Raw genomic sequence first — 25,613 nt, 5'->3', positions numbered from 1 at the left:
CTTTACTGTCTCTTAAGTCTCATCCCGCCTTTTTTCTCCATTGGAAGATAATTCGATTAATGAACAGGGTGGGTGTGATGACTATCTTTTCTCATACCTCTTTAGCTTATGACAATCGCCGACCTCTCACCGCCATTCTCCATTTTCCTCAGGAGATGGTCCGAGAGATGAACAGGGTGGGTGTAATGATCGACCTGTCCCACACCTCAGTTGCTACCTCTCGTGATGTCCTGGCTACCTCCCGAGCACCTGTCATCTTCTCCCACGCCGCCGCCAGGGTCCTGTGTCACAACGCCAGGAATATTCCTGACGACGTTGTCACTGCTCTGGTGAGTACCCGGATCCTGTATGTGAATGTCACCTCGTACGGTTGCATGCTTTGTGTTGAAATATTTCATTAACGACAGAAATCCCAAATGATTTTCCTAGTACAGGTGACTAGATGTTTCAGGTTAGATGTAACCTCTTGATGTCTAAGGGTAAAAAGTTCTCCATCAACTTATTCGATGATTTATTTTCATGACATCCAGACGGTCTTATTCAAATTCAAAGTGACCTCCTTTAAACCCTAAATGTTAGAGGGAAGTCAAGTTAATTTTCGGGCAAGAATTACAGAAGCATCTTTCGAAGGTGAAAAGTATGAGCACTCTCATTACATTACTGAATCCTGTCTGTAATGCTTAATTCAGGGTAATTACCAGTACTGTTAAGTCTGTTATGTATCTGTGTGTGTGTGTGTGTGTGTGTGTGTGTGTGTGTGTGTGTGTGTGTGTGTGTGTGTGTGTGTGTGTTCGCGAGTGTGCATGTGTATGAAAACATGCCTCGTCATCGTCCTCCTTCTTAGGCCTACTAAACTGGATGACACTGAATTTGTGAATGTGAGTGGGGAGGGTTTGGTTAGTGGGGAAAATAGGTCCATGGTGAGAATAGGTCCACGTGGGAAAATAGTTCTATGGGACTGTGTTTGGGGATGTTGGCCCAAGTAGCAAGATGGATCCAGTGGGTGAAATAGGCCAGTTTGGAAAAATAGATCCATGGGAAGTTAGGTCCAGTGGGAGAATAGGCCCCTGGACGGGAAAACAGGTCCTTGAAAAAAAAAGTAGGTAGTAGGTCCAAGAGAAAACAGATCCATAGGGACAGTAGATTCACCGTGGAAAAACGCATTCATGGAGCAAATAAGTCCTTTGGGGAAAGTAGGCCCATGGGGAAGCTGAGCACACGGAAAATAGGTCGATGAGAGAGAATGTATTCATAGAATATATATATATATATATATATATATATATATATATATATATATATATAAATTTCTGTGGTACAATAGATCCATGGTAAAAATAACTTTATGATGAAAATTTGGTTCTTGGAGGGAAAATCAGTGGGTGAAACGTTTCCATAGTGGAAACTAGGTTCATCAAAAGGAAACAGGTCCATGTGGAAAATACGTACAAAGAAGTACGAAGAATAGCAAACAGCAACAGACCTGTTGGTCTTTTCTTTGCTGTTTATTATAGGGAAGGTTTTAATCAATAAAAGTATTCCATGAGCTAAAGACAAGGATAAAAATGCAGGAAGGGGCCATGGTGACAACAGATCTATGTGGGTAATGTAAGTCCAGGCAGGAAAAAGGTCATGGGGAATTAGCACAGGAGAAAAAAGGTTTATAGGGGAATATAGGGCCATGGTGTAAAATACGTTCACGGGAAAAAGTAGGTCCGTTGAGAACGTGGGGTCCATGGGGAAAATAAGCGAATGGGGGAATATGTCCATGGATGGAGATAATTCCAACAGAAAAGATAGGTTTATGAAGGAAACTAGGCCCTGGGGTGAAAATAAGTCCGTGGGGTGAAAATAAGTTCATGGGGTAAATAAGTGTGAGGGATGACTTTTATGTGCCAGTATCTTGTCAGATCTAATACCCCATCTGTTTTTCGTGAGTGCCCCAAAAGAAAAAGTTATACTCCTTTCTTCCTCTAACATTTTTGAGCTTCAAACATACGGCCGTTGGTCTTTCCACATCCCTCACTACAATTCAGGAGGTAATGGCTTGGTCACTGTGGTGCTGGTTAAAGTATCATAAGTCATTCAGTTACTCATTGCATCAATATATTTCCTGATAATCCACTCTTGTAATTTACTGTGCTCTTGTGATCTGTAATTTGCACTGTATATATCGCCCTCAAGCATTGCTGAGACTTAAACAAGATCTTGCAAACCCAACCAGTAATATTCAAGCGAAATGGATGGGTGAATATCATTTTGTTAGGATCACACTCTGAAAAGTATAATGGGCCGCTGTGTACTTGACCCCAAAACATTCACTTCAGCCATTTTATGACGTTACCTTCCCACAATGACGAAAAATTTTCAGATCTGGTATAGGACTATAGATAAATGGGAGTCTTAGAAAACTCCAGAATAAAGACTGATGTTACATAAGGAAGGAAGAGAAACGAAACACATTTATATTGAAGTTATGAGAGGGATGGGTGAGAGACAAATGGAGCTTGAGAAGACGTTCAGTATATGGAAGCTGCCTTGTACTAATGTCTGGCAAACATTACGGGTGTCATGATTATATGAGGCAAACTGTCCTTGATGGATAAGCAAGAGCGGGAAAAATCCTTTCCTTTCATTCCACCTCTGGCACTGACGCGACAAGTGATGGGTGACTAATATCACAACACGAATGTACTTACTATCAGTACAAAATACATGCGTTAATAAGAACTAATTCTGTCTCTCGGTTACTCGAAGAAGGCTAAAATATATGGCTGTGCACTACACAAAGGGCAGAAAGGCAGATTTTTTTTCCAACTCGTAAGTCTCAATCTACCCCTAGAAGATGATCGACAATAGTCTTATTTATATCCAGGTCCTCAGTGATACTGTTGGTTGAACAGATACATAATCAAATCATATATTTTCTATAAGAATTCCTGGCCAAAGAATCGAACTCAGTCCCTCCTCTTCTGAGATGGATCTAGTAAACAATGCAGCATCCTCTTCCTCCTTCCCTTTGTGTCTTTTTGACCTTCTATGGTTCTTGATAGGGATGACATTCGAGTGAACCAAAACACTCAGGCAAATATCCCAGTGCTTTGGTGCACTGAAAACCTACATAACTACCCAATTGTGTACAGTACCATGCAGTGGGTGACATGGGTAGTTCAGTGTTTTATATAACAAGGAAAAGGCACTTTCACTTCAGTGATTACTCAGTTTAATCAGACCTAGGAAGCCACACATGATGCAAGCCAAGCCCGTAACCTTATCTAAGAGGGGGGAAAATATAAAGTCATCATCATCATCATCATCCGGACCTCCTTTCCCATCCTATGGCAGGGTGAGGAGTAGCTATGTCCAGACAGCCCAAATTTGCCCAGTCCAATTGTCCACACTTCCATTCACTCATCATTCAAGCCCCCGGAATCCTGGCTCTATCGGATACGCCAAAAACATTCACCACGTTCTGTAGCTTCACATAAACGTATCCCATAGAGCCAATCTGGACGCTGCCACTTTAAAAAAGGGGGTGCCAAATCCCTGATCATGCACTTCTCACAACATTCATCCAGCCAGCTCGATCTCCTGTCAGCCCCCTAGCCTCACTAACTGCCAAAACTCTCTTCCTCACACACTTATCCACCATATCTCTCCACCTTCTCCTTGGCCTACCTCGCCTCCTCCCTCCTTCAGATTCGATCAGATATACCTATTTCACCACTCTGTTGTTATCCATTTTCTCCACATGACCATACCATCTCAGTACACTCTTTTCGATTCAGGTGTCCACAGACTCCCTCACTCCACATCTTTCACGATCACATTATTTCGTATCCTGTCCCCTCTCTGTATTCCACATACATTCCTCAGTAGTCCCATCTCCACTGCTCTTATTCTTGACTTTTCATTTTCATGTCACACCATAGTTTCACATCCATATGTTAATGTTGTGCCTAACACTCCTTCATGTAAGCCTCGTGCTGCTGCAACACTCAAGCCTCTGTTTCTTATCAAGGCCTTCATTGCGCCAGCTACTTTCTTTCCTTGTGTCACTCTTACTTTTCACTTCTTTTGCACATTTTCCTCTCTTTTCTCTCAGTGTACCCAGGTATTTGAACTTTCTCACCAATTCCAGTCTCTCTCCATTCACTGTAACATCGCACTGGGAGTCACCTTCTCTCTCAATAACCATCACTTTACTCCTTTCTACATTTACTCTCAGGGCATGACGCTCACAGACATTAGCAAAACTCTGCACTAGCCAACGAAGTTCCTGTTCGGTATTTACAAGTAGTACTGCATCATCAGCATACAACAAATTTGATGTATTCTATCCATCACCATTCGTTACCAATGCCATCCCCCTCTCCATTACTCGCGTTTTTACTTCTCTCATCACCCTATACATATATACAGTGAACAACCATGGGGACATCACACAACCTTGTCGCACATCCACACCACACCGATCGTGAACCAGTCACTTAATGCCTATTAACCGTTACACATGCTTCACTGTCATCATAAAAACTCTTGACGCCGCCTAGCAGCTTACCATCTACACCGTACATGCGCAGAACTTTCCACATTCCTTCTCAGTCCACTTTGTGGTATGCTTTTTCCAGATCCGTGAATGCCATAAACACCTTATGGTCCTTCCCACAAGCCTTCTTTGCTACTTGTCTCACTGCAAATATTTGATCCACACATCCTCTGCCACTCCTAAAGCCACCCTGTTCATCACTCTCTAGGACTTCTGATATCTCTCTTCTCTATAATAATTCTTCCATATACCTTGGCTATACCTTCCCTACCACACTTATGTCACGATAATTCTTGCACTGACCTCGCTCACTTTTATTTTTGTATAGGGGTACAATGACAGCCTTTTTCCACTCTGCTGGCACTCATCCATGCCTTCTTACATATCTCCAAAAAGCACTTCATTCCACTCTTTCCACTACACTTAATGATCTCTGCATACACCTCATCAACCCCAGCTGCTTTCCCACTTTTCAGTTGCTTCACAGCACTCTTCACCTGTGCGAGTGTCACGACTCCTGGCACTGCATTCCTTCTCTGCACCCCCCCCCCCCCCCGAACCAATCATGTTTCCAGCCGCTCTGGTCTCTCTATTCCCATTCATCAGGCTTTCAAAATATTCTTTCCATCTGATTCTTACTTCATCCCCATAGGTTAATAATGGAAAAATGGAAAGTTCCTATTGAAATCCCAAACTAAAGAACAGCACAAGGTTAGGGCAAATGATTTTCCACAGATCACTGCAGCATCAAGGTCATTACAACCTCTGCTTCCATGCCTGATAAATCGCAGCTTCCACCAGACTTTATAAACGATGCAGTAGACGTGAGTTTCAATCCTCTCAAGAGAACTTTCCACTATCGTGGAGCAATTGTCAACATTTGACAAAGGTTGCAGTGTATGAGTCATCCTTGGACAACTATCAACAGTAGTCCTAGTTTTCCTTGTTGTGAGCTTCATTTCGTAGTTTTGATATTAGTGTTTGATGCATTTCCGATCCACCTCCAGACTGTCAGCCACCACAGACCTACCAACTGGGTTATAAACAAGAGCCACAGAGGTTGTATCATTCGCAAACCTGATAATTCATTCCTGAGTCACATATGACAGATCACCTTTACAAAAAAATAAACAGAACGAACCCAAACTGCTACCTTGAGGAATGCCAGATGCAACCTCACACCAACGACCATAAACACCATCAACACTCCTATGCATGGTATCTAAAAGAATTTTTTCAGCCACAGTGCATATAGCTGCCTATGTCAGCGGAAACAGTTCTTACCCACAAAAATTTGCAGGATTACTAAATAGCCTGCCCATCAAAAAATTTTTGCAGATTCCATTATTCTTTTCCCTATCATCATTTAGCCCATAATGACCAGTTCTGACCAAAAAGTCGAAAAAGAAAAGTGTTCGCATATTTTTGGGTGTCTTGATTTCTGACAGTTTAGCCCTGTCGCGTCTCTCGCGATTGCCAAAATTTTTGTTAAATATTTTCTGACACTCCCCACACTTACAGCAACCATAATGAAAAAGAAACTGGCCGATATCTACTACCGATCTCGCGAAATAAAACCAACAAAACGCAAAAGCAAACACACATAAATAGCTTGATTTTAAACCTTCGTTAGTCAGGTGGGGTGTTTTGGCATCCCAAATATTTTTTAAAAGCTCATATTTCCTAGCCGATAATTCGAATATTTCTCTCCGTCCCAGTACTCTTCTGATCCAGTGAGGGGAGGGAGCATGTGGATTGGTTTAGTCCTGCTTCTGCTGTAGTGAGAGAGAGGGGCACTTCCCCCCCCCCCCTGGGGTGTCCAGTCACCCCATCAAACGAACTATTTAGATCATATTGTGATATAGATTGGTTTTTATCTCATTTTTGCATATTGTTTATCATTATACTAATCATAATAATCACAAACTGTATTTTCCTGTGCGTGTTTACCTGACAAATGAGAATGAGTCCATTTGAATTTTTTTTACTGATATTATAATTTATTGTATTTTATTATTATAGATTAATAAACACCACTTACAAGGCATTCAATCTTTTCGTTAGTGACTGCAGAGATATGCTGAAGCGGCAGTATGAATATATTTTACATGTTAGTAACACTACATATATTTTTGTATTGGGGTGTTGCAACACCCCACAGGACTAACCAAGTTTGAACACCCCACAGGACTAACGAAGGGTTAGTATTTAGATCCTCTATAACTGACCCAGTCAGAGGCCACAGAGAAATCAGTCTGCACCAGGCTACCCTCAGTTCCATTCCAGAGCTTACTGTAAATCATGGTTCATGGCTAGCTCTATGTGGCAAGCACCTACAGCAGGCAGGTAGACTCATTGTTATCTGTGTATGGCAAGTACGTAGACCAGCCTAATAAGCAGACTGGCATCCTGGGCAGAAAACTCTGTGCTCAAGATATTTAACCAACCTAGAGGTAACGGTGCATAGAACATACAGTAGACAAAGCTAGTGACAGTAAACCTGTGCAACAATCCCCGGCCAGAGATGAAGTTTAGCCCTTCACGAAAGGTGACACATTAGCCATTCTCCAACACTGAAGAAAGGCTTCAGACCTCAGAAAGTCCCTAAATACACGAGCCAACCAACGAACGAAGACCGTCGCAAGCTTACGACAAAACACTGGAAAGAAACCCAGATCAGTCCCACCTTAGCCATTTACATCTTTTGGCAGATGTCTCATGTCACTGGCATGAAAAGCAAAACCACGCAGACTTATGAAGGGATGCAGGGAATTCTAGATAAGAGACTCGTGTGAAAAGCATCCAGTAACAGGTCAGCCTTAACATTAGCAATGAAAAAACGTTGCCTGTGGGGGGATCAATCAAAGCAGGAGTACTGGTCACTGTGACAGGTGGAGTACCACTCATAATGTTCCTTGACTTATAACTGATACTCAGTCTTCCCTATGCGCATGTTAAGTATCTCATTACATGCTTTTACAGCAACTCTGTACACTAATGCATTGGCTAACGGCGTGTTGAATTCCTGACAAGCATTAACTATATAAGGTCGGATCTGGCTGATATATATTTATCCTTGTACATTATACGACAACTGGGTGAGTTCCTTAGACACAGACCTAACCAGAATCTCTCATCTAAGATAGTTCAGTTCAGTAACTAGATCTGAGTCGTGCCAGACTGACTTTAAATCCAGGAATGCCATAATCATATCGGCATCATCCCCTGCCACTCTGATCATAACCCCTAGCTTACGGGCCTTTATGCGCTCTAATATTCCAAATAATCAGACTTTTTTTTTTTCAGGAAAAGAAGCCTCTTAAAATTTACATTTATGAAATGGAAAAATATGGTACACTGACCATGATCATGAAATAATTTACCCTCATAATGCGCTGGCGGTGTGTTGACTTGCTGTAGATTTTGGAGCCTTAACTTAGCAGCATGTACTTCTTATGGTTCCTATCCACGAACTGGCGAGTCAGGCCTCTTTTCGGCGATGAGTCGTAACTAGACAGCGAAGATGACTCAAGTAAATTTATTTAATTTCTTATGCCTAATTCGTCATACATACTTATATAAAAGCAATTAATATTACATTTCTTGAACTTACTGAAGATTTTCAGTGCATTTAATCATTCTTGTTCATAGTAAACCCTCGAAAGAAGAGACACGCAAAAAATTATTACATCTCGGTGAGAACAGTGTCATACTTACTCTTTTTCATACATATATGCATTTCTGTGTGTACAGTGTTGGTAACGTGCAGTACGGTACCATTACAATGCAACATGCTTCTCCGTATGCACTGTGGGTCTTCTCCACTACAGCGTGTGTTGTTATTAGGGCTGAAGGATTTTTTTTTTCTATTTCATCCATTTCATCTTGTAAAAAGAATATACTAGTATTCTATCACTAATATAGCATGTTTCATTAATTTTCGTCGCAACTTTACGGTCTGTATCTTTAAGCCACACACACACACACACACACACACACACACACACACACACACACACACACACACACACACACAATGTATATATATATATATATATATATATATATATATATATATATATATATATCACCATCCACTCATTCGATGTAGTGCTGCTCTCGGGTGTCTGCCCTTTCCTCTTCATCCTTCTTTGCTTCCATTCTCTTCTGTCTTTCTTTCCTTCATTCTTTCCTTGTCCTTCTGCCTACGGGTGACTTTACACTCCCTCTTCCTTCATTCTTTCCACTTCCTTCAGCCTGTGGGTGACTCTACTCTGAGTGACAAGCCAAATGGTTTCCTGTGCACCAGGAAACCGTTTACTACGCTGGATGGTAACCATAAAACTAAATTTTGGCGCCTGGTGGTTTAGTGGGTAATTATTGCGCTCCAATCGGAATGAGCCGGTGAAGGCTTATATCCAAGGGGTGGTTGGGGTTGATTGGTCATGTAATGCCGCTCAGGGATAGTGAGGCTGGTCACTCTCATCTTAAATGTCGGGACCAACTGCCTAGCCCCGGGCTCCTACGCTCCTCATGGGGCAATGTAGGATTGGATGATGGTGGATATATATATATATATATATATATATATATATATATATATATATATATATATATATATATATATATATATATATATATATATCACGTTTGTTTGTCTTTTTGTTTGTCCTTCAATCACGCCCTAACCAAGGGCCAGAGACCCACAGACTCATACATATTCTTAATCAGGGTGACCCAAGGATGGTTTTAAGGGGGGTAAAAATTCAGATCTGGGTCATTTGAGGTCACCGGCTTAGTATTCGTCTTTTTAACCCGGTCAACACCAGGTACCCCAGTGGCCCAATTTTTGGCATGAAGACTCACATGACCTCAAGTTCGGACATAGGCTATGTGAGGCTGACATCCGAGGTCATTTGAAGTCACTGGTCGGAGGGCATTTGAGGTCACCGGTAATACATGCTCGAACTACTGGACCCAGTAGCCATATTTTTAGCATGGAGACTCACGTGACCTCCACTTCGGTCATAGGCTGTGAGGCTGACCTCCGAGATCATTTGAGGTCACTAGTCTTAGGTCATTTGAGATCACTGGTAAACAAGTGTACACAAATACTGTGCGTTAGTCTGAGAAAGCTCAAACAGAAAGTTCCTGGACCATTTATACTCTGTCATCAAAAGCATAAGAGGTACATGGTCTTTCTGGAGTAGAAAGAAAAATTGAACTATAACAAAAAGGATTACAATTTTTGCCGTTTTGGCCTGGGCAACGCCGGGTACCCCTGCTAGTGTGTGTGTGTGTGTGTGTGTGTGTGTGTGTGTATCATATATATATATATATATATATATATATATATATATATATATATATATATATATATATATATATTTTCTATATTAAGTCATGGATTCTTTGTCACTTTGAGATTCTCGCAGTTGTGATAATCTCTAAAGCCTTTCTTGCAGAGCCCCACAACACATTTACGGTACCACGTCTTCACGTCTCTTCTTAACTTGAACCATCGCGATGTCTCGCTAAAGACAAAGCACTTCCTTTGAGACCACCCTTTCCCCCCAAAGGGGTATGTTGGACAAGTAGGGCCCAGAGAAAAAATTTAGTATTCGAACAGTCAGGCACTGCCATCAAACTATAACTTTTCACACCTTATGGCTGTACGTATCTGTTCTTCATCAGAAAATGCTGGATCATCTCACTGTGGACCACCTGGAGAGTTGACCTATCCATACCCTCACCAGGACGGAATTGTAAGCCCTGAGAAAATTGTTGCCAGGCAGGTGCAGGACCCCTTTCAGATACCGCTTGCAGCACTTCCTCACACACTCAAAAGACCAATCCTGGAAATCATTCATAGCCATCAGACACATGTTGATACCATAGTCAACCATTGCATCTGATCTCTTTATTATCTCTTTAGCCCTTTCATTGTTCCCACTGTTCATCATTTCTCCCATGAGAACTGTACTATTTGAAATGCCTCAAGATAAATAGAACAGGCTTTTCCGGAGTGACAGGACCCTGTTCCATCCATTCCTCCAACTACGTCTAGTACTTTTTGTTTCCGTTCACAGCACCTCAAGCGTCATGGTCCAAAAGGTACATGGACAGAACGGTTTACGACCAAAATATCAGTTTGTCAGGATCTTGACCACTGCTTCTGAGACGCTGTCTGGGTTGCCCTTGAGTCTGTGAGCATCAATTGCAATATAAACTATTATAATCAAGATGTACCGCATCCCACAGTCACACAGGATAATAACTTGATGCCACAATGGTGTTATTATGAAGGGATATTTTAGCGAAAAAAACAGCCGGACCTTTATTGGAACTAGCAATTCGGCCTCCACAGCATTCTGAAGAGTGCAAAAAAGGACACAAAGCAGGCTTTTAACATGTTCATGAATATTTTGATTGACCGCAGCCGTTCTCGTGCCAATGGATCTTATTACTGACATAATTATGGTAGAGAACAGTCAGGAAGCTGTCACAGGCCATGAACTGGTATGTAACTGATGAGATCTGCGTCCTGACAAGGGCCATGAACATCAGTGGTACATGGTGCATAAATATCACAGACCTGGATATCTGGCCATCAGTTGCTGCGTGAGGGCCCAGGCGAGGAATGAATTTCCTCACAACAGTAATGAACATGATTTATTTCTCTCATCATGAAATATATAACTTCACCTCCAAGGAAAGCACAGACTCGGCCGAGCTCCATCGAGTTCTCATTACGCAGAATGTCTTGAGTTAGTTATGGACTCAGTCGGCAAGAATTAGAAACAGTAACATCCGAGAGTCTATGCCTTGCCAATAATAATAATAATAATAATAATAATAATAATAATAATAATAATAAATGAAAAGTTCCCTACCAGACTCAAGGAGGCATATAGCAATGTAGTCATATGTATCCTACTGTCAGTATCGTTATCACAGTCGGTGAAGCTAACGCTGTTGTGTTCTGAAAACACGTCCTGTGAATCAGTATCTTCAGCTTCACTATAACTTTCCCTGGTTGAGCATCATTTTCCCCACTCTGTCACACAACAGTCAAGTTTCTTATGGGGTCACTAAGGGAACAAAAGTACTTTTTGTGGGAGACTGAAATTAGTGGAGTAAAGTGGATGCGAGGATATGTGTATATTCATAATGGCAGCTGGAGGCAGACTGTGATAGTGGGAAGTGATGACCCAGCTGGCAGGCTGTCACAAACATTGTGCACCCAGCTGAGTGCACGGGGTTTCAAACAGTGATGCAAAACTCAAAGTATTCATATACAGTAACTTCCTGGTACAGTGCCTGCAGGAGCACCAAACATACATAAATATGTTCCTTGGCATACACGGATTCAAGTACAAATCTTTCTCCATCACACAAGTAACCATCTGAGAGACCTTGATCCTGAAGGATGGGACAGCATAGTAGGACATCCCAATCGGACAACAATCGGCACCTCCACAATAACAGGCAGATCTGTTAAAACACCCAAGGAATTCTCTCAGTTTTGTGTAACCCGATCCAATAACATCTTGCAACCGATAGAGGACGTATCGAATGCAGCTTTCTTATGATCTCCAGCAGGGGTGACCAAACACAGCCACTCCGTATGATGTAACATGATGTCACCTGCCAAAACAACGTGCACCTGCAATGAAAACTGTGTTGTAACGATGGCAGTCAGCACATATTCATATGACGAATCATTGGCACGAGGGCTAAGGTAAACACGAAACACTTTCACATTCAGATAATCTCATACACTATATGGCAAACACATTCATGACAGTATGAGTCACATTCAGAATCCCTTTTCCCTACAGACACATCCGGAGCATACATGTATGGCTAAATCCTTGCTCATGGGGAGTGCTGAATCAACCCCTTATTTATATATAACAACCATTTACGTACAGCTCTGAGACGTGACGACTCTTGGGCACCAGAGCGTCAACACAATTTGCCATCTCTATCCCCAAACATAGATTCATAACTCATTCAGATTGGCATGTAAACCCTTTTTAATCTTACACACGTCTCTCATACGTCTGAGAAAATAAAAACATTATTTTCATGTGAAAAACATAGGCAACATTAGGCTGCTGTAACTCTCCACGCGACCAAACACATACCTCCCACTTCCTTGCACACCTAACCAAGAGCGTAACGGCCCTCACCCCTCGATCTTTTAAAGTGGATTTAAGGAGAACGCCATGGGGATTATAACGTGGGCCCTTCAGATTCCTTGTGCGGGTTGCATTAAAATCCCTGGATTTTATTTCATTGTTTCATTATTTAAAAAAAAATAATACTTAAGACACAGCATTCTGACTATCCAAGGCACCAGTTCACGATAAGACACCTTTGTGAAATTCCATGACTGTATAGTGAATGCTTTCTGAGTTCTGGCCCTGAAACCAAATCTTTACGCCTGGCCACCTGCCGTGCCAACCAACTCTACGGACGGACACCTAATGATCCCAGTGATACAACATCCTCCTCAGACTTCGTCAGGTGGAGGGTAATGAACACCAATGTGAGTCCCACAACGAAGAAAAAAGAGAGGGAAAGGACGGCAGAAGAACTGATACAGTAAAATACCACAGCCATCCGTCATGAAAATAAGGTGACTTAACTACACATTTTTTTTTATACGAGAAAAAGACAAAGATTATAATACAGGTGAAATGGGAAAACCATAAGCCGTGGTATAAAGCAGAACCAGCAGCGGAGTGGTTCATTAGATTGGTCCGGACATTTTTCGATCAGGGCGGCCCACATTTTCTAGTGCCGCAAGACTGTTAGTGAGGAGTGGGAAAGTGAATGAGTGAGTCAGGATTGAGTGAATGTGTGGGGAGTGAGTTAATGGGAAATGAGGAGACGAGTGACAGAGCTATTGAATAAGTGAAAGAAAGTAGGCAGCAAGTGACTAAGGGAGTGAAGGGTGAGCGAGTGGGTGAGTAACGGAATGAGTGAGTTACTGCTTGATTAAGGGAATGAGTGTGGAGTGGGTCCCTGAAGGAGTGGGGAGTGAGTGAATGGGTGAGTGAGTAACAAACTGAGTGAATGAGTTATTGATTAACAGAGGAAATGAGTCGGGATGGGTTAGTGGGTGAGTGGGTGAAATAGTAGGAAATAAGAGATTGAAAGACTGAGGTCTGAGGGCGCGAGTGGGGATCAAGTGGATGTTTAGAATGACGGTGAATGAATGAGAAATGAGGAGGGTGTGAGTGAATGAGAAGTACGAGCGACTGTGGGAAGTGAGTGAGGGAGCGAATGTAAGTGAGTGAAAGTGGAGTAAGTTAGTGAGGAGTGAGTGAGTGGGAAGTGAGTGAATGGGTGGGGAGTGAATGAGTAAGTGGGGAGTGAGTGACTGAGCGAGGGAGTTGGGAATGAGTGAATGGCAAGTGAATGAATGAGAGTGCGTGAGTGGGGATGAGTGACTGAGTAAATGAGTGGGGTGTGAGTTAGTGAATGAGTGAGTGTGAGTTGGGAGTCAATGGGTGAGTATGAGCGGGAAGCGAGTGTGTGATTTGGGAGTAAATGAGTGAGTGTGGGTAAAGAGTGGGTGAGTGGGGTGTGAGTGAGTGATAAGATGAGAGTTGCTAGTGAGTGACTGAGGGGAAAGTGAGCGAAAGTGAGATTGGGAGAGCGAGTGTGTAACTGAATGTGTGTGAATGGGACAGGACGTGAATGAGTGAGTGAGTGAGTGAAATGTATGGGGTGGGAGGAAGGAGTTAAGTAAAGCGGAATGAGTACAGTGAGTGGAGGCGAGGAAAGAGGAAATATATATACAGAGTGGTGGTGGAGGAGGTAAGGAGGGTTAAGTGCTGCGGAGAGTCTGAGTGAAAAGAGTGAGTGAGGATGGAGCGAGGAAAGTGTGAGGGAAGGGAAGAAGTCTAGGATAAGGAGAGAGAGAGAGAGAGAGAGAGAGAGAGAGAGAGAGAGAGAGAGAGAGAGAGAGAGAGAGAGAGAGAGAATAAAAGGATGAAAACTGAGCGGAAGGTAAAGAGCTTGGCTTTCGTGGAAGGTAGTTAGGAAAATATGGAGAAAAAATCTGAAAGCGAAGGGTGGATGTCAGGGTGAGCTTTAGAATGAACAGAAGTGCAGGAGCTGCAGGGAGAAAACGTAGTGAGAAAACTAGTGGAGGAGGGAGGGAAGAAGTTAGGCAGCAAAGGAGGGTTAGGGTAAAAAATTGGGTAGGGATGAAGGGAGGAATTGGGGAAGGAAGACAGGAGGAGAGGAAGGGGTGAAAGAAATATAACTGTGTAAGAATGATGACAAGAAAAAAGGAAAGGAGAGAAGAGATGAGGATATGGAGGAGGGATTCAAAGGTGAGATAAGGCGAGGGGAAAAATGTGGATGAGAAGAGGAGAAAATGAATGAGGGGTTAAGGTGAGGGACAAGAAAAGGGACAAGTAGGGGGTGAAGGGCAAAATGAAAGAGATGGAGAAGTGACAAAAGGAAGACAGGTGCACAATATGCCAGAATGAGATGAGGTGATGGGGAAAGGCGAAGTAGAGAGAGGAGTGGTGGTGGAAATAAAAGGTGAGGGAAAGGGAGTGGGGGATTCAACGGTGGTGAACAGCAGCAGCAAGGCGAAGGAAAGGGTAGGAGAGAATGGCAGGAAAAATGATGGAGAAAAATAATGGTTAATGATGTGGGGGAATGGTGGGAGAGGAGGAAGAAGACGGGGAGGGATGAAGGGTGATAGGACAAGAGGAAAACTGCAGAGCAAAAGTAAAGTTTAGATTCGACTGCATTCGCTCGTCTTGATATCTTGTTGCACAGTTTGTCATCTCGACGTAGTTCACCCAACATTTGTTTTTCATTAGGTTTCTTACCTTGGCGGATTCTGCATCCTGAAATTAATTCATCTTTCAACACTCCATTCTCTGTCACAGTTCTTTCTATCATGCAGTTGTGTATCATCAACGAAATGCCTCCATTTTCTCTACCTCCACTCACTCTATCCCACCTCAATGAAAATTCCTGCGACAGTGGCCTACAGTCGAGTTTTACAGTCAGAGGTAAAACTTTGTATCTGAACCGTAGTCAAGAACGAAAAAAATCCCTGCATTGAGCTACAAACATTGCTTAGAGACCTTCAAAGGTCCGCGCCAATATATTCTAGGTAATTACAGAAACGAAACCCCGAGTAACTGCGCACCATGGATACTGGATCACTTGCTGGCAGCAGTGCCCGCCAACCGGACATTGTCTAAATGCCCGTATGACCAGTCCGCCAATGGGCAGCACCATAGATATTTGGTTCCACAGCGATGAAGGATAAAATATGAATAAACATAGACAACACTACTCTGTTCCAACCCTCCACCTGACCAAGAACATACCCCCCCACCCCCCTGCAGGACTAACCAAGTGCATAACAGCCCTCAGTCCCCTTCCAATCTTTTCTTTTTAAGGTGGGCGTAAGGAAAACGCCTTGAGGACGCATAACTAGGGCCTTTCAGATTCCTTGTGCAGGTAGCATTGAAATCTCTGGATTTTTCTTCCTTTTCATTATCTAAAAAAAAAAAAAAAAAGTCAAGACAGGATTCTACATCTCAAAGACACCAGTTCACCATAAGACACATAACTATGTGAAATTTAATGACTCAATAGTGAATACTTTCTGAGTTCTGAAATTTCATGACTCTATGGTGAATACTTTCTGAGTTTTGGCCCGGAAACGAAATCGCTACACCCAGCCAACCACCCTGCTACCTAGCTCTATGGACGGACATCTTTGATCCCAGTGATAACAACACCCTCCTCTGACTTTGTCAGGTGGAGTTTAAGAATGGGGTGTGTTAACAAGCGCTTAATGTGAGTAGGGTTATATTTCAACATTATAAACAAATAAATTTCTTTAGTGCGCACATAAATTACTCATAAGTTACGGACCACAATAGCTTCAAAATCAGGACTTGGACTATATCAATATTCATTCACTGCACAAATAGTGAAAATATGGCCTATAGTTTGATGTACACTAAAAAAAAAAATTTGCATGGTAAGCTTAAGAAGAAAACATTCGTAATAATACAAAGACAACACTATGCTGCTGCAACTCTCCATCTGACCAAGCACATACTCCCCACCTCCGTGCACACCTAACCAAGCGCATAACCCCCCCCCCCCGTATACACTGAGACATTAAAACTTAAAAGCTTCAGTAGTTTACCCATGGTAATAATGAAGTTATGAGCAGATCTGATGAAATTATGACTGGTGTTTTTTTTCATTTAGGCAGCCATTTTATATGATTACATAGTACAGTCGTGGAACTTCATACATAATTAGATATTTATATAACCATTTATCATGTAAAATTTCTGTCTCCTAAATGTAATAGTTGCAAAGTTTTAACAGAAATATGTATAAAAAAAAACAGTTTCATGTATTTATGGAATTTCATGACATTATATAATCTCAATTATCTCATGGTATTTTAACTACCAAAAGTCACGAGGAGGCATATTAACACATATTCCTGGAGTTTAAAGCTTGTACTTGGATAAGTTTCTGAGTCCTATCCCGGAAACGAAAAATTATTTTTTTACTTTTGATTACTTAAAAAAAAAAAAAAAACTACTTATGACACAGCATTCTACCTATCAAAGGCACCAGTTCACCGTAAGACACATGACAATATGAAATTTAATTACTCTATAATGAATACTTTCTGAAGTCTGAAGTTTCATGACATCATAGTGAATACTTTGAGTTCCGCCATGGAAACGATATATCTACTCTCGACCTGCTGCCCCTTCACCCAGCTCTATCTATGGACACCTATTTATCCCAGTGATAACAATAACTCCATCAGATTTTGGCAGGTGGAGGGTAACAACTTGGAAACTCTCTAGTCAGTACTAAACATATCCGGGGCCCTTCAGATTCCTTGTGCATATTGCATTGAAATCTCTGAGAAAATTATTATTCTTTCATTTTCATTATTTTCAAAAACTAGTTATGACACAACATTCTACCTATCGAAAAAAAAAAAAAAAAAAACACCAGTTCACTATAAGACATAAATGTTTGAAATTTCATGACTCTCTAGGGAATAATTCTGAATTCTGGCCCTGATACGAAATCTCTATGCCCGGCCAGCCGCCACGCCGCGCTCAGTTCTACAACACCATCCTCTGAATTTGTTAGGTGGAGGGTAACAATTGATAGAATATCCTAGCTTTTGTAATTTTTACATGGGTTAGATTGTTAAATTGTAATATTTTTTAAACAGAAATAATAGAAATTTTATGAGAAACTTAGGCAGGAGGCATTCTTAATATGAAATCTTCACGGTGGTAATTGGCAGTAGGATCAAATAATGAAAATCAAAGATCTTTCCATTTACTCTTAATATGACGATGATCTTCATAACAAGACATATCTCACCTTCCTTTTCCTTCCTTACTGGCAGTTCTATCCAAGGTAAACAGACACAAGTGGTACAACTTGGGCTCAGTAATAACTTTGCATGGCAACTGTTCCATGGTCACGCCCCTTTGTTCTAGCTAGTATATGCGCTATTGAGTACCATCTTTTTTGTGATCCACATAACAAGTAAAGTATAGAAGAAGTGTAATATTTTGTCATAAAATTTTCACAGTGAATTACTGAACATAATGTTCGTTGAGAATATAATCCCAATACATGAAGAAAGACAAAGTTAAAAAAGCAAGGGTAGAGGGTTACTGTAGACACAACATTTGCTTACTTTATGTTCCAGGCTTCACGATCAATACATTAACCCATCATCTGAATAATAATTGCTTTGTCAAACCCGTGTGCATTAAGGTACATAGTTGTTATGGGATCTTACAGCATTTGTCCATATAATTTCTAGAATAAATTTTAAATATATATATAAATATAAATAAATAAATAAATATATATATATATATATATATATATATATATATATATATATATATATATATATACATATATATATATATATATATATATATATATATATATATATATATATATATATATATATATATACATATATATATATATATATATATATATATATATATATATATATATATATATATATAGATATATATATATATATATATATATATATATATATATATATATATATATATATATATATATATATATATATATATATATATATACACACACACACACACACACACACACACACACCTTATAATTAAATACGTCTTAAAATATGTGTAGACAATGCAGGACGCTAATCAAAGGCCGTTCAACAATTAAGAATTTCATTCATTCTAATCACAGCTGAGATGCACTTACAAAACATTGGCGTTTCTCTCCCACATTACCCCTTTCCTCACTCACTGCTACTCTCACTGTATGTTCATTGACGATTCACTGACTCACAGACTTCCTGGCTGAGTACTCGGTTATTCACTGATGAACTCGCTGACTCTTCCTAACCAACTCAGTAACTAACTCTCCCTGTCAATGTCCATGTACCAATGACTGACCGACTCACTGACTCTTCACTTTTTGTCCATTACTGACTCTGTGGGCTCACTCGCTAACTGCTGACTCGTTGTCGTGCATTCATTATATCTGTTACAAAGTAAACTCCCTGGCTCACTGTCAGCAAGTGGGGTCGTCCCTGTAAATAACCCCTCCCCAGTATATTACTAGCGCAGCCCAGAACATTCTGGAGCCTAGGAGAGAACTCTCATTTTCCCATGTAACCATGCACTTAGGTTAACAACACACAGTAACAATAATGGCAAGAACTTTTTCCTAAGGTAAAGGAAAAAGTAAACAAAACAGACACGACGTTCCTAGAATGTTCCTCGCATCCCCAGATATAAAACACTAACCCAGTCCTATGGCAAAACCTTTACTTTCTAGAATGCTCCTCACAGCTTCGGGTATAATCCTACGGTATAACGCTAAATTTTTAAAATGTTCCTGATTGACCAGCTAGCCAGTACCGCAGTGGACTGACGTAACTACTACATAGCTAATTAGATCTACAAACAGCTGTTAGGTACGAGGCTTTTAATTATGAACTTTCAACATATTGTCAATGAGCCCAATCATAATAAAACAAAAACTTCTCGATATCTATTAAGACAAAGCATCAATTTATAGCTTAAAACACCTCCATCACAAGGTAAGGAAAATCTCATTTACATTTCCATCAGCAAAGTCCTAAGTGGGAGTGGTATTACCCTATCCTTTCGTATTCCAGGGATCTATCGATGTTTTACTATAGGCCACTTCTGTTTGTTCGTCCTTGAAGGGTGTTTTACACCCGGGCTCGCGAAGCGAGAGTGGGTGTTGTGTTTGACAGGTGTGTATGTGTGTGTGTTTGTGTGTGTGTGTGTGTGTGTGTGTGTGTGTGTGAGAGAGAGAGAGAGAGAGAGAGAGAGAGAGAGAGAGAGAGAGAGAATATAATATACTAGTTTTGTTCGTCTCATTGAGTTGACGATGGCAAAGGCGAGGCAGAAGTTAATTTCATCTTTACAGGTGTTTAGACTTTTGAGGCAGAATCACAGTCACTTTATTCCCGTGCAGTTTTCGGCGCAGAGATGTAGTGTCGTCTTTATGAAACCAATGTCATCCGATGTAGGAAAGGCTGAAGTTTCTCATATTCGTGTCTAAATTTGAATAAGACGGTTAATAAAAACAATTTTGATGAGTACAATTCAAAACTGGACAGTAGTGATCACATCCCACCCTAGCTATGCCGTAAATAATATATATACTGTATATATATACTGTATATAGCTATGCCGTAAATTATATATATATATATATATATATATATATATATATATATATATATATATATATATATATATATATATATATATATATATATATATATATATATATAGATTATAACTTCCTATGGATGGAGCCCAGTCCAACGATAAGAAATGAAATACACCCAATTGCGTTGGAGCCGAATAAATTTTAAAAGAATTATCCAAGCTCTGGATTGAATGTGTACACATACTGTATTCATAGCTGGTTTGAACCTAAAGAATGTTGAAAAGTTTTGATTTTTATTGCAGAATCGTACAGTACCAGCCTTTACAGTGAGAATGAAGCGACTGCAAATACTGTAGATATCATAATGAGAAGAAGAGATAGAGGATTTTTTACAAAATCACAGAGAACGGTGGACCAGATGTTTATCTCCCGGAATGTGCAAACAATAGCGTTTCACATCCCACCTCGGTTGTACCACCACTAATTGATCCATTTTTCATGTTTTGGAATGGATGGAAAGAGGAAATCTCTAGGAGCCGAAACCACGAATGAAATAAACCCAACAGTCCCAGAGCTGAATAGGTTTTAAGGGAATTATTCAAGTTGCGTGAGGGATCAATGTTTACAGGAGTCAGTCACTACTCAGTTCATAGCGGGTTTTAGTCTACATGATGTTGAAAAGTATTGACTTTTATTATAGATTCGTGCATTACCAGCCTCTGCAAAGATAACAAAGCAAACTGGATTTAGCTATAATACTCAAAACTGGAAATTTATAATATTTTTACAAAGTCACTGAGAACGGCAGATAGGCGTTTCTTTCCCATCTCACGTGTACATCTCAGCTTCCCTGTACTTCTCCTGGGATCATGGCCACTGTAGTCGCGGTCCGCGACTCTGAGGTTGTTATTATCGTGCCCTGGCAACCTACCATTCAAAAGTGCGTCTGATTTCGTGTATAATATGAGACTCATGTGATTCGTGCATATTACAGTATGTTCATGTATAATAATATTCGTGTACAATAAATTCGTGCATAATATGAATTGTTTATTTCCAATAAACGAATCCTCAGACGCAACGAAAATAAATCCCTTGAACATACGACATTCCCTCCATGCACGTTCATGCGGCAGCGTTACAATAATAATAATAATAATAATAATAATAATAATAATAATAACAATAATAATCGCTCACATGACACTTTCTTTCCCCACAGTGTACTTTCAGACAAGCAACTGCACCTTTATGGTTCACTATATCTTACTCTTTCCCTTCAGTTTCATGCATTTCATGATCAGTAGCCTACCTCTCATAATTCATGACATATCTCCCCTATATCCAGTAGGAAGGAACAGACACCAACTATTTCACTGTACTCTGATATACATTCTGCTCCGCCTATACTGTACTTATATTTCCAGTAGTCCAGAGGATGTACAAATCATAACCAATAATTTCCTGATGCACGGTTAGGGAAAATAAGGCAGTAAGAAACACAGGGCATTAAGAGTTAGAGTTCCGTACAGTCTCATTTTCTCACTCAGATTCATGAAAGAGACAGCCTTCCTGGGCGGGAGGCAGGGAGTTCCATATTTGCAATAGTAGGCTATTACATATTTAGGGTGCTTATGGATATGTATGTGGGTGTTCTCACGCAGGTAAGGATGAATGGAGATTTGAGTGATGAGTGTTCCGTGAAAGTTGGTGTGCATCAGGGGGTCAGTCTTGAGCCCCTTGTTGTTTATCATTGTACTTGAAGTCCTCTCACATGACTTACCAAATGGACTCCCGTGAGAGATGTTTCATGCTGATGATTTCGTGTTAATTGCAAAGAATAAAACGAAGGCGTAGGAAAAATTTAAGGAGTGGAGAGACTGTATGGGGCACAGGGGCTTAAGAGTAAATGCAGGTAAAACAAAAGTGATGGTATCTAGGGCTGGTGAAGGTGCAGTCAAAGAAGAGGGAGAGTGGCCATGCGTGATTTGCCACAATGACGTAGAAAGTAATTCCATCTTGTGCAGTGATTGTGATAAGTGGGTGCATAAGAGAAGTAGTGATATTAAAGGTACACTGCAAGATAATGCTGATTTCGTGTGCGATGTGTCGGGGAGAGGTACACTGCAAGATAATACTGATTCGTGTGCGATGTGTCGGGGAGAGCATATGGAGACTGTTAGGTGTAAAAGATTGAATTTGCTCGTGAGTATCTTGAGTGTGTAGAAGAGTTTTGCTACTTGGGAGACATGTTATGTGCTGGACGTGGGGCTGGAGCTAGTTCTGTGGCTAGAGTGAGGGGTGGTTGGAAGAAGTTCAGGGAGCTGTTACCTCTCCTGATATTGAGATGGTTCTCCCTCTGTGCTAAGGGATATTTATATACAACATGTGCTAAGAGTGAAATTTTATATGGTAGTGAGACCTGGACAGTAAAGGAGGAGGATATTAGCAGGCTCAGACATACAGAAATGACAATGATTAGGTTGATGTGCAGTGCGTCCCTGAGTGTGAGGCCTTGGTAGGGGGGGCTAGGTTGAAGAATAGAGAGCTAGGGTGAGACTAGAGTGTATTGGTGTTGTGATGAGGAGAGGCAGACCGAGGTGGTTTGGGCATGTGGAGAGGATGGGGGATGATAATTCGGTGCAGAAAGTGAGAAGTGTAAGGGGTAGGGTAACGAGAGGTAGACCAAAAACGACCTGGGATGAGGTGAGTGAGCGTGACCTCAGGGATAAGGGACTGAATAAGAAGGCTACTAGAGATCGAGCACAACGGAGAACCGCCATTAGGTGACCAAGGCCGACGCATGCAAGCATGTTGGAGCCTTTAACAATGAAATGAAATGGAACGGAACTCACATGCACGTGTGCTGTTCGAAACATAACGCCCGTTCTCACTGTCCGTGCACCGTTCCACCCAGGATCCCAGTGCCACCACGTGCAGGTTCCTCTTCAGAACTCTTGGGGTGTGGGTTGCTTGTCTGATGTAGGTTGGTACAGGCACCTGGTGTGGTGTGGTGTGGTATATGACATAGCATTGTGTTGCATAGTAACCTGATTCAGTGTGCCATAGTGACCTAATTTGGTGTGCATGGTTTTTAGACCAGGTGTACAGTGGTATAGTGATCTCATGTAGTATGGTGCAGGATGCTGGGCAGACATACCTTCCCGGAGTGGCACTCTTATAGACAGGTTGCTCGGCTGCTCGGTTTCACGGACGTTCCTATCCTCCATCCCTATCCCAAGAAAAGAGAATGATGCAAAGCAGTAGAGGGCATCTTTAGCCTGGAGTTCACCAGTTTCACGTCCAGGTGAGCCAAGGACTCACCACCACCACCACCACCACCACCACCACCACCAACAACAACAACAACAACAACAACAACAATAGTATGGTATAGTGACAAAGTGTGGTGTGGCACAGTTATCTGGAATGGTGGAGTCCAATAACTTATGCTGATTGGCCAAGCGACGTAGTGTGGTGCATGCATCTTAGTGTGGCATGATGTGGTAGAGTGAATTGGTATGGCATAATGTAGTAAGTACATAGACCTGGTGTGATGTGGTGAACTGGTGTGTTGTGGTGTGGTACAGTGACCTTGTGTAGTATCGTATAGCCGTCTGGCATAGTGTGGTAGAGGGGCCTACAATACTATCAGAAAGCACGATAGCGCTTACATTGAAGATAAGCCCTAGGTTACGATGACGTCACATGTGTAAGGCATTGTGACCCGCTCACAAAAATCCTTGTGAAGCCAAGCTTTAGACATACAAATTATAAGACCTTCTCTATTTCAATAACAAATATATCCATCTAATCTCTATAGGAGTCGCGAACTAGAGTCGTAAAGTTATCTATTCTGTTCGCCTTTCTCATTGATTCATCAGTCATAACTCGGAAACGAAAAGTCGTCCACTTGCGTATTACATACCAAAACCCATCGTAACATTTGGGGATATACCCTTCACATTTAGTGCAGCCTCTGAGCTACAGAATACGAATTACATCGTAAAAACTTTCATTGCACTCAGACGTCTTCTCATCAGAGATTTAAAACTCCATGGATTCATGCAGCTCCATTCCACGTACGGTCAATGGAGGGAAGATATATCCGTGGTGGAATATTGGCCCAAGGTGGATAATAGATTGATGTGGAAAGATAGGTCCATAGAGAAAACCTGATCCATAATTACAGAAGTCCCACGAGGAAAAAAATAATGGCGAAAACAGGTCCATGGGTGAATAATAGGTCCACACTGAAAAACAAGCCCAAGGGAGGAAAAGGCTTAAAGGGGATAATAGGGCAAATGGGAAAATAGGTCAAAGGGGAAAGTATTTAAATGGGGGAAAGTAGGTCAGGGAGGGAAATAAGTCCATGGATAAAATGGACCACAGCTGAAAATAGGTCCATGAGTTGAAAAAGAGTCTATGGTAAAAAAAAATAGGACCATGGGAATAATTGGCATGTGGGAAATTACGTTCAAGTGGGAAGGTAGATCCATGTGGGCAAATAAGCCCAAAGGAGAAAATATGTCAAAAAGAGAAAATTGTTCCATCAGTAAAATAGGTCCATGGAAAAAAAAGGTGTGTGAGGAAAATAGAACCATACAGAAAAAAAAGGTCCAAATTGTATACAGGTCTAAAGGGGAAATTCCAGGCATGAATAAAATACTGCGGGGACACAGATAGGTGAGGGTACCTGGACACGTGTTTATGTGCTGGTAGTATATGTGTTTGGAAGCTAGCTTCCCTAAAAAGACCATAAACTTTTTTTTAATGCAAGGAAGAAGGAACCAAAGATATTATTCTATTATTCTAAAATGATTATTAAGATCAATAGGATAGAAGCTGTGGAAGCATTGAAGTCAAAATGGGGAAAGCCCCAGGAATTGATGGAGTATGTGGTGAAATGCTGAAGCATGGGGAAGAGATAGTAGTAGAATGGATGTGGAAGATGTGCAGATTGGCCTGGGAGGAAGGGAGACCCCGGAGGATTGGAAATCATGTATAATTGTTCCCCTATACAAAGGAAAAGGGGAAAAAGAAGTGTGTGGTAATCATAAGGACATTTGTCTTCTTAGTGTAATAGGAAAAGTGTATGGTAGGATAGTTACTGACAGAGTTAAGGAAATAACAGAAGAAATAGTTGGAAAAGAACAGGGAGGCTTTAGGAAGGGAAGAGTTTGTGTAGATCAGATATTCATTCTTAGATCTTTAGTGGAAAAGTTTCTAGAGAAGGGAAAGAAGTAGTATGCGGCTTTCATGGATTTGGAGAAAGCATATGACAGGGTGGATAGAC

The 25,613-nt window shown here is 41.1% G+C and overlaps 1 protein-coding gene across 1 annotated transcript in view; it reads left to right on the top strand.

Annotated features, from left to right (window-relative positions):
* Positions 1 to 25,613, top strand: part of LOC145398454 (dipeptidase 1-like) — a 560,071-nt gene that overhangs the window by 379,277 nt on the left and 155,181 nt on the right. Inside the window, exon 6 of the mRNA XM_080271334.1 lies at positions 153 to 329. Within this exon, the coding sequence (XP_080127460.1) occupies positions 153 to 329 (177 nt within the window). The remainder of the gene's footprint in view (positions 1 to 152; positions 330 to 25,613) is intronic.

Source organism: Coenobita brevimanus, chromosome 45, assembly GCF_032717465.1.
Source record: "Coenobita brevimanus isolate Jiangsu-jjx chromosome 45, ASM3271746v2, whole genome shotgun sequence".
In the NCBI taxonomy this organism is placed as follows: Eukaryota; Metazoa; Arthropoda; class Malacostraca; order Decapoda; family Coenobitidae; genus Coenobita; species Coenobita brevimanus.
The sequence above is the reverse complement of the archived record's forward strand: the minus strand, read 5'-3'. Positions and strand labels throughout refer to the sequence as shown.